Here is a 10464-nt window from a genome sequence, read left to right as displayed (position 1 = left end):
GGGCATGGCACGAGTGGTTCGAAAATTCAATTTTCGCCTGGTTAAAGTGGACAGGTCGTGCCATCTAGCAGCGCCCAGTTGAACCAAGCACATCTCCTATTCAATGGCCATTGTTGCTGCTGTGGCTTCCACTACTTTTGTTCTTCTGCTACTAGTGTTGGTGGCCGTGCCGTAAAGCTGGGCAACGTTGTGCACGGCAACAGTGACGTGACATGTTCCGCTTGAGGCGGGTAATTAGAAGCGCGATAACCCAATGCGGACTACTAAAACGCGATTTTATTTCAAAATAAGCACTTTCTTGGCACAAAGGTAATACTATGAGGTTTCTGGACCGCTATTTCAACAATAAGCGTTGACTTAATAGTTGCCTTTAGTGTCCCTTCAATAAGGTGGTGAAGGATGTTGCAAAGCAATATTAACACACTTTTTTTTTTGCTTCTGCATCTTTTCCAATTTACCAAGCCTCTTCCCACAGGAACCTTCTTTTTTAAATTGCACAAAGATCATATATGAACACACACACATTGAAGCAACCAACAAGTTCAAGGCAAAAATATGCTGCTACGAACATTTGCTAGTTGCACATTTTATTTATTCATTTATTAGAGAAATTGTATCAGAAACTCTATTTAAAACACAAATCATATCTCAAATAAATCCACACTATCACAACACTTTCTGCTGAAATGTGTGGCTTAATGTTGGAAACATGAAATAACACGAAGTCTTTGAGAGAATTGGGGTTAAAAAAAATATCAAGCTGAACATAGCATAAAAACTTTCTCTGAAATATTCTTGAGTAAGTATAAATAGGAACATGAAATGAATAACATCAGTATTAATATTCTTGTGGCAATGCAGTCATGTTGGCAGGCCAAAAAATATTTTCTGATGAATTGCACACCACATAAAATGAAATGTTTTACACGGCAGTGTACTGGTGTGGCTGTAATTAAGGCCTCTTTCACCACAGGTACAACGGGCTGAGATGACTTATGCACGGGCAGATGGCCGGGGGTTATGCATTTAGCTTTTCAAAACATAGGAATGACGCAGTACAAAATATTCCCATTTCTTAGAGTTCTTTTGTCGAAAACTGCACGGGGTCCTCACAAGACCCGAAAAACTTCGTTTTATAAAATAGGAACACTACATATGCAATACAATGTGCAAATTTGTAGTTCATTACTCAGCAATTTTCAGTGAAAGTACACCTTTACTGAAAGTGCACTTTCAGCGAAACTTTCAGTATACTATCAATGAAAGTCATTAAAGCAATGACCACATAGATAAATTAGCAATGACCAATCAATGGACCAATTACAACAATCATTTGAGCACACCGAGTATGAATTTGCATTCCAGACAGGGGGGGGTGATACTACAGAGATGGTTGCTACTGTCGAAATTTCATCACAAGCCAAAGCATATTCTGCACAAAGTTGATCTTGCCATGGTGTTGGAGATCATGGAACGCAGTGTATCTTCTTTTTGTATTTGAATAATCAAGGAAGTCCTGTTTGTTTCCTTTATTACCGTTTAAACCAACCTTTTTCATAAGGGTTTTGCCTATGCAGTGTATCTGATCTACCAGGTAACCAGTGTCTTGCATGAGACACCCAAGTAATTTTGCTGTGTTTGCCATGCCCCCTCATACACACACATACATACATTTGCACAACTTCTACAGTCAAGTAGCGCATCTAGCAAGTCATAAAGCGGTAATCAAGCAAAAAAGCTGCGATGAAAGTTTTTGAATTCACTAGATATAAACAGGCTCATTAACTCACAATATTAACATCAAACTTTATAACATGACTTGCCTCTATGCTTGTAATCAATATTACAACTAAATTTGAGAAAGCTGCAGATATCTGCTTTAAATCTATGTTAAAATTTTCTTGAACGTCTCATTACAACATAATTACAATTGAAACAATCGTCACTATATAAAAATGTGTTAAAGCCTTAGCATTTTTTTAACACAATTCTGGAGAATTTTGTAGAGTTTAAACCATGTATGTCGAATGTAATTTGCCACACCTTAGGAAAAAAAAACTGATTGATTGATATGTGAGGTTTAACGTCCCAAAACCACCATATGATTATCAGAGACACCATAGTGGAGGGCTTCGGAAATTTCGACTACCTGGGGTTCTTTAACGTGCACTCATATCGGAGCACACGGGCCTACAGCATTCTCGCCTCCATCCCAAAATGCAGCCGCCGCAGCTGGGATTCAATCCCGCAATCTGCGGGTCAACAGCCAAGTACCTTAGCCACTAGAACATTACTGCGAAGCAAGAACAAAAAAAAAAAAAAAAAAGTCCATACCCACTATTCTCCATAGCTCCACCATGCAGCTAACACAAGATGGTTCTGAGCAAATAAAGAAAATAAGAAAAAGTAATGGTGGAAAACACAGCTCACAGAGGGAAACCGAAAGCCTTAAAACACACTCGGATAATTTTATAACTGAATGACCTCACTTAAATGGCGCCCCGCCGCGGTGGTCTAGTGGCTAAGGTACTCGGCTGCTGACCCACAGGTCGCGGGATCAAATCCCGGCTGCGACGGCTGCGTTTTCGATGGAGGCGAAAACGCTGTAGGCCTGTGTGCTGAGATTTGAGTGCACCTTAAAAAGCCCAGGTGGTCAAAATTTCCGGAGCCTTCCACTATGGTGTCTCACATAATCGTATGGTGGTTTTGGGACGTTAAACCACACATATCAATCAAATCAAATCATTTAAATGTCAGCAAATTCTGGTGGAGAGATACCAGAAACCAAACTAAACATTGATAAACAGCTGACAAAATGCTCATTAAACGACTAAACACTAGTGACCACTCAAAATCATCATACCGATTCCTGCTAAGCAGTTCTCGCTTTTAAAGTTACTGTGGAAGCGTGCTTTGCTTCAAATTACAAATAAGAACAACAAGTGTTATTGCTATTATGTCTGCACACAAAAAGACGAAAATATGAGTAAAGCGTAGAAATGTGCAAACCTATAACAGAGATTATTTTGGATATCGGCCCCTGTGCTTAACAGTAACAAGTAGATATGGTAATGTAAAAAACAAAATCGGGGCTCCTAGTACACAGTTAGTACGAAATCCTGTGCGAAGGAATAAAATAGAGTGTGGAGTAAAATATCAGAACACATAAGAAAAGAAAAACATAAAGAACACTGACAGATATTCAATAAAAGAAACAAAATTGAAGCATTCCGAGTTGTTACATGAGCCTCATGCATCAAAAGTGTAGTACCATAACCTTTGGTACACACATTCATGGCAAGTTACACACTGACAGTTTTCTGCACTGTGGAAAGCTGGACAAACACACATGCCACAGATAGCTAATTGAACATGCTGTCACAGTGAAAAGGCACAGTAGCCCTTGCAAAGTGAGATCTTAGAATAGCAGAGAGCGAAGCTGGTTGGTAAGTATTCATTCTAAAAGACGGGGTGAGCAAACACAGACACAAGACGGAAGTGGCGACACGTCTTGTGGGGTTACTGCTGTCTTGTGTTTCTGCTAGCAAGCCGTCTCTTCGAATGAGATCATATGGATGCAGCTATAACCAAAAGGAAATCAAGATTGTGATGTTAGCATAACCTTTTAGGCTTTTCTGGTCAGAAAATTAATTAGGCTATAGCACGAATATGGTACAGCCTATAATTCAGCTGCAAGCTCATTTGAGCTAGCAGAGTAAGCTTTTGTAACGTGGCAGTGCAGGCAGTGGTACATTCGAGTGAATACCACTGCGCTTGTGGTTCCTGAACTGAAAAAGCTGCTTAGAAGTCTTGTTACAAGAAAAGAAGTCACCGAAAAATTTTCATCATGAAATGCAGTTACGATGTCGCAGGCCACTGAACATTCACTAGCTACAAGAGGTACAAAACTAGGCTGTCACTGCGCTCTTATATTCCGCTCACGACAGCACCGTTGACTAGCGACTGCAGTACTGCAGTTTCAATATGTTTGGCATTCATTCAATGTACAACTTATTCACAATGAACTCTGTGCATGCCCTAATGTTAGTGGCTGTATTCACATATGGCCACCAGTGGCAATGACAATGCAGTATTTTACATTATGAAGATCAATGAGAAACCCAAACTTTTACCGTCAATTGGGCACACAGAATTTTTCAACTTGCTGGTGCCTGATGCATTCTACTGAAGGCACATCGAAGCATATTTTACAAACACATTCTCTAGAGAGAAATTACCTTTTTCCCACATAAGCCGATAACAATGCAAGTATTTTCGATAGATGAATCTGGCATAACCTTAAAGATGAAAAACTGAACTGCTCACTAATACTGTTAGGATTATTTGTAGATGTCCATCCGTCAACACTGTATACATATCCCCATGTGAATGGTAGCAAGCCAGGTGACATCAACAATGAAATGCAAAATATAAATCATAAGCACCTTAATTCAGAGTACTTACTTGACAAGCAACCTGTGTTAATATAGCAGACAGATTTTGCTCACAAACTGTTATGCAAGCTTTGCATAACAGCCGTAATGACTTAATCGCTAATGGCTAGCCCCTTCCCCCCTCCTTTTTTTTAAAAGAATAGGTCTGTCATTTCAGCAAACCTCTCTGTAAGACAGTCTTAGATATATGTTTTTGAGGCTGCTAAAGCATGATGATTTATCAAATGCTCTTCAAGTCCCAACAGTATTGACACATGTGAACATACCCCTGCACAAAGGCAGCACAGTCATGCATCAAGCATTTTCAATGAGTCACACTGGGAAAAGGTTGCTACTTAGGCTGGATAGTACTGCATTCTAAAAGGAATAAATAAACTTTCTTTGTGAGCAGAATGTTTTAGAAAAGAAGTCAGATAAAACAGAACGTTTTGTCCTATATGACTTCTTTTCCGAAACATTCTGTGTACAAAGAAAGTTCATTTCTTTTAGACTGCATATGAGTAATACCCACAAAGAAAATCTGTGCTTGAACAAAGGCATAAAATGCTGGTGCCAATAAAATGTTTAAACCCATCAATAGCGCATCAGTTGATGCAACTTTGGGATGCTGTGCCACTGCACTTGATCGTGCTGGGGCACTGGAAGCCAGGTAAGAGTGCTCATACACAAAACAGAAAACTGGAATCACAGTTCCGAAATAGATGGAACTGCCAGGCTTTATACTTCCACCATTATGATTGGTGTTTTAGCAATAAGCTAGTTATGCTATAAACAGCAACCACCATAACCATGAGCATCCTCGCTATTCTTAGCCGCTGATGCCAAAAGGTACTACCCAAAGTGAAAGTGGCTGCACATACCACTTAGCACTCAAAAGGTAGCCACAGATGTCAACAGCTGCACTATGTGAATAATAGACAGAAAATGATTTGTGACTTTACTTGCAGTTACAGCTATTGTGCATCCATGTATTGCATATATGAGAGGGGACAAAAGTGTGTGAACTACGCCCGGTTCTAACCAAATCGCTCTACTGCCTTACCTAGTACTACTTCTGGTCTCGAGTTGCGATATTGAGGCCACTGATTTCAAGCTCACAGAAGCAGGAAAAGGACAGTCCAGCAGTAGTACATGTGGAATGTTGCCACAACAAACAAAGCTTACACAAGTTGCAATGCATACTGCTCTTTTGATATTACCTCGTTCTTGACTTAAGTGAAAGAAACAATCTTGTTTTTTATCGGATGCTGACACCTGGCAAAGCACGACATGTTTGATGACAGTCAATACTATGAGTCAATAATTAATGTGTGAAGTGTAGCCTCAAAACACCAACGCTGGACCATTATGTGTCGTAGCATAACATTGTTTAGGATGTCTTGATGCCAGAGTTCTTTCGCACAGTATGGTGAAAACCACTGACCATGCTGCCGCCATTATGGGTGTCCAGTGGAGCTATCGCGTTGCGTGATGTCATATGCGGTCAAACAGCAGATGCTGTAACCACCCTGTACAAAGGAACGCTGGCATAAGGGCACCTAAACTTGGTCGATACCTCACATGATATATTAGTTTCTGTCCTGCACAGCATCTCTTCTCAATTTGCCAACAATGCACCAGCAACTTGTAACCAGGTACAATGTGGTCGAAGCGAAGTCATCACCGACCCGGTCGATCAGTCTACGATAGTGATGACACAACAGCGCCAACCACGTCTCCATTAGGTACAGAAACTGTCCGGTCATTTCTGCCGAGAACAGCTAACAAATCACGCACGCACTTCACTTTTTCCCGGTCCACAGTTAGCTGCTCCTGCTGTAGTGCGACTCGACGTTCCTCCAGATACACCAACCTCTGCAGTAGGGCCGTCGTGTCAGCGTGGGAGGAAGAGCTGTGGCGTGCTTTCTTGGCACTGGGTTCATCTGGCACAGGTGGTGTCTGTGTGTGCACGGAATTGCAGCACCGCAACACCTGCAAAAGGCAGTTGAGGCAAGAAGGATGCAGTGACACAGAATGTAAACATTATACAGAAGTCTGTCTGGTTGGGTAAGTAAACTAAGAAAAGCTTTGAACTCCACCTAAAGTAAAGCACATGTGTCATAATATATGGTGCGCACGGGTTGAAATGTGCAAAAACAAAACAGTACGCCGTGCGGTGGCGACTTGTGTGGCCTTTTGAATGTGTGCACCGTGCGGGGGCGAAGAGGACGGCGATCGTGTGCGCGGCGTGTCTCGAGACAGCGTAGGCCATGCACGAGAGTCGGAATTGCAAAGCTGGGCTCTCTTTCGCTGGGCGTCCGGTCCATGGAAGAACCCGGAGCTCTACCTCCTGCTGCCTCGACTTAGAGCGCTCCCGCCTGTTCCGCTACGAGGAGATCGGGCTGGGGAACGTGCACGAGGCCGGGCCAAGGTCTTGACGCTGTGGGCAGACAGGCACACTCAGGGTTCAGCCCACGAGCACGCACAGGCCGAGGGCGTCCACCGTGGAGTGGGTCCCTTGGGCGCAGAGTCCCGGCATCAACGGCCACAGAGTGGACCTTCTTGACATCACGCGGCCATACCAAACGCCGAGCTACGGCATCGGACAGATGGTCTACGCACGGCGCCTTCAACTCGGCAACTTCATCGGCTTCGACAAAAAACTGTACACTACTGCTTGACTATTTCGCGTAACAGCCCTCATGTCAAATTTAACTGTTTTTCTCTATTCGTTGCGTCCTGTCGTGTCTGTAAAGGTGTCTTACGCGTGTTTTTCCACTTGCGTGCTGCATTATTCTTTCTGGAGCGAATCACCCCAGGTGGTCTAAATTTCCGGAGCCCTCCACTACGGCGTCTCTCATAATCATATAGTGGTTTTGGGACGTTAAACCACACATATCAATCAATCAATTCTGGAGCGAATCCTGAACCCACGTTAACATCACAACATGAACACACAAAAACATGGCATTTCGGAACCGACTTGGTTCCTTCCCCACGGGGGACTGTGGCAACGTTGCTGCAGCGTCTTGAAGGCACTTGTGCAGCGGTTAACGACTCCACGTTTTGCCGCGAAGCGTAGTTCCTGTGGATACAATGGGGGAAAGGTTCAGAGGAAACGACTGATGTTTCAAGCCGTCATGTCATGACTGGAGTATTAGTCTTGTCCTCCACTTAGGTTCCGAAAAATCGGGTTTTTCATTTTCATTTACTTTACTTTGGTTGGAGTTCAAACAGCTTTTCTCAGCGTCACACAAGTATTCATGCTTTTGATACCCTCAGGTTATGTTCAATGCAGGCCTAAGCATGAACAGAACCATTCATTTATTTTCTTTTTATCATTTCAGGTTGATTCAATTCACCCTGCACTAACTAAACTTGTTAATGGTAGGGTTGTCTGGGAGCTGTTATCGTGCAAAGATCGTTTCAGCAAGTTCAGCAGAAATGTGATGTCAAAACAGTACAATAGAGCAGATTTCTAACAAGCCTTCTGCTAGGGTCATGTCTTGCACGGCAGTTATGCTCTTGGTGCCGACACTACTACATTGAACTCGTGAAATGAATGCTAGAGTGCAGTGCCACCATGAATCAGTTCACAATGTCCAAGAGAAATTAATAGACCTTTCAATCTCATCATACAAGACAGGTGCAGTAAACCATGCCTAAATTACGGCATATTCACTGTGACTGGCACATGAGAATGTAGTGCAAAGAGATCCTTATGATGTACACATCTCACTTAGCATGATAAGACAGGTGCTTGGGCTAGTTGGCGATTGGGAATCAACATATTTGCACAGCGCAAGACTACGAGTAGTTACGACGTAACTACAGAAGAGACAAGGACAGAAACAGCGCTCTTTCTGTCCTTGTCTCTTCTGTAGTTATGTCATAACTAGTCGTAGTCTTGCGCTGTGCAAATATGTTGATTCACTTATCATATTTTGTGCAAATGATGCTTGCACGAAAATGTTGACAATGCTGACAAACTGGAGTATAGCACTGCATATATAAAAGCTGTAGTCACACATTGGAGCACTATTTACCCCATATTTCTCGCAGCTAACTACACACATGAGTATGTAAGCACTATTGTGAAAGAATTTGTTGTTGGGCTAGTTGGTAGAACATTTCAAAAAACTAATTACCAACAAATCTAAATTCTGTAATGGTATGCACTAGACTGAGTACTTTAAATACCTATCTAGCACAGCAGCACTACATTAATTCCTGGACGCTTTCTGCATAACATGTTGTGGCAAGCAAGCCACAGCGCGATTTCACAGAAGTGCTCATTTGAGGGGGGGGGGGGGGGGGGGGGGTTAGTTGGTGAAGCATCTTGAAAGAAACATTTAGACAGCGCTCGTCTTGCAGTTAGTAGTGCCTAAATGTGCGTCTTTCTTGATAAGGACACAACACGATGTGGACGCGGGGAGTTTTCCAGCACTTACCTGCAGCTCTTCCGACGAATCCCGCGAGCTGCTGTGTTGAGGCTGGGGTGGCTTCACGGGTGTGATGGACACTTCCCGATTCAAGGCCACGATGCTAAGTCCAGCCACTGGCTGGATGACGCTGAGAGGGGACGCCATGGTAGGCACGTGCGACGTATTTTGGTGCAAAAAGGTGTCTGCTGAAATAGAGCGCACACTTGTGGGTACGATTTGAAGTTGCGGTTCCTGCGACGCTGGCGGGCGTGAACGTTCGCCGGATCGGTCCACAACGTCGAGCGCTTTTAACGCGGCTAGTTCGTACGGCTTGAACGGCGTCGAGCGCTTTCCCTGACGCAGATCGGCAACAATGCTCTTCCACTTGCGGCGGACTTCCTCTTCGCTCCTTTTGAGTCGCTGCGAAACCTCTTCCCAAGCGACGCGCTTCGAAGTGCCGTCGACGGAGCCCAGCAGCACAGAAGCGCGACCCGAGATCAGTTCCACGAGTTGGTCGATTTCACTCGCAGTCCACTGTGGCTCGGCTGAGGTGGACGAAGGCTGCGGCGGGCTAATGCTGTTATTGTTCGGCTGCGAGAGTGTTGAGCGCCTCGGCGTTGTTCTCAGCCGAGCTAAACCACCTCGGTTGGGCTCCATCTGCGCGCAAAGACCAACGTGCCGACAGAATCATGGACCACCCGTGTGTCCCTTCACGTTATCCAACCGCACAACAACGGCCTCGCGACTCGCTAGCGAGCGCGGGTTGCAGCGCGTTCTTCTGAAGAGCGCCTGTTGCGAACACACCGGCGAAATAGCGCGCGTGCACAGTGTCGAAACGCCGCGGTACTCAATCAAAATGAGGCGCGTTGACACGCGATTAAAATAGTACGCGTTTCTTCGAACGCGCCAAAACTCGTCGGCCAGAACAGCGGCAGAACGCTAAAAGCACTGGCAACTTTTAGCACAGAACACCTTTTAGTGGTAGGAGTTCTGTCGTGGCAATGCCTCCTTTACTAGATGGTGGTAGCACAGAAAGCCTACCACTTTGGTGGTAGTGATTAAAAAAGAAGGTGCCTCATTTCTGAAGCCCTTTACTAAATACCTGCCGCGTGGTCCACTAACTCGAATCTACAGCATCTCCCTCCTTATCTCTGGTGGTGGTGGAAATGGTTAAAACATAGAGAAATAAAGAAAAGGTTATGTATGGTTAAAAGAGGAAGGCACTTGATACAATGGATGGATGGATAGATGATTGAATGGATTGATAAAGCTGTACCCTTTAAATTGGGCGGCGGCTAACGCCACCTGGCCGTAATACTTAGTGAATCAAAAACTTGATTTATCTTTTTTTTTTCCTTTAAATAGCGAAGTTGAAGTCTGGTACTTTGCAGTAAAAGGTTTAATTTTCACTCGTGCCTTGGCTTTAGCCACCAATCAAAGAACCTTCTTATAGTTAATTATACCCGTTTAAATCTATTTTGCCCTCCTTGTCCCTAAACCCCAGTGCTTTGAAAAACTCTGCGCCATCATCCTGAACTATAGGGTGAAGCCCTTTACAGGACATTATCAAGTGTTCGGCACCTTCCTCTTCCTCTCCACACGCACTG

The 10464-nt window shown here is 43.9% G+C and overlaps 1 protein-coding gene across 1 annotated transcript; it reads right to left on the bottom strand.

Annotated features, from left to right (window-relative positions):
- Window positions 1–570: 570 nt before the first annotated feature.
- On the bottom strand, window positions 571–10045 carry LOC119163412 (uncharacterized). The gene is made up of 2 exons (XM_037415401.2): window positions 8885–10045; window positions 571–6425 (listed from the first exon to the last, which is right to left on the bottom strand). The coding sequence occupies exons 1-2, from the start codon at window positions 9512–9514 to the stop codon at window positions 6135–6137; spliced, it is 921 nt and encodes a 306-aa protein (XP_037271298.2). The 5' UTR covers window positions 9515–10045; the 3' UTR covers window positions 571–6134.
- Window positions 10046–10464: the final 419 nt, after the last annotated feature.

This window comes from Rhipicephalus microplus, chromosome 9 (genome assembly GCF_043290135.1).
Source record: "Rhipicephalus microplus isolate Deutch F79 chromosome 9, USDA_Rmic, whole genome shotgun sequence".
NCBI classification, from domain to species: domain Eukaryota; kingdom Metazoa; phylum Arthropoda; class Arachnida; order Ixodida; family Ixodidae; genus Rhipicephalus; species Rhipicephalus microplus.
Note: the sequence above shows the minus strand (reverse complement) of the source record. Positions and strands in the feature narration are given on the sequence as shown.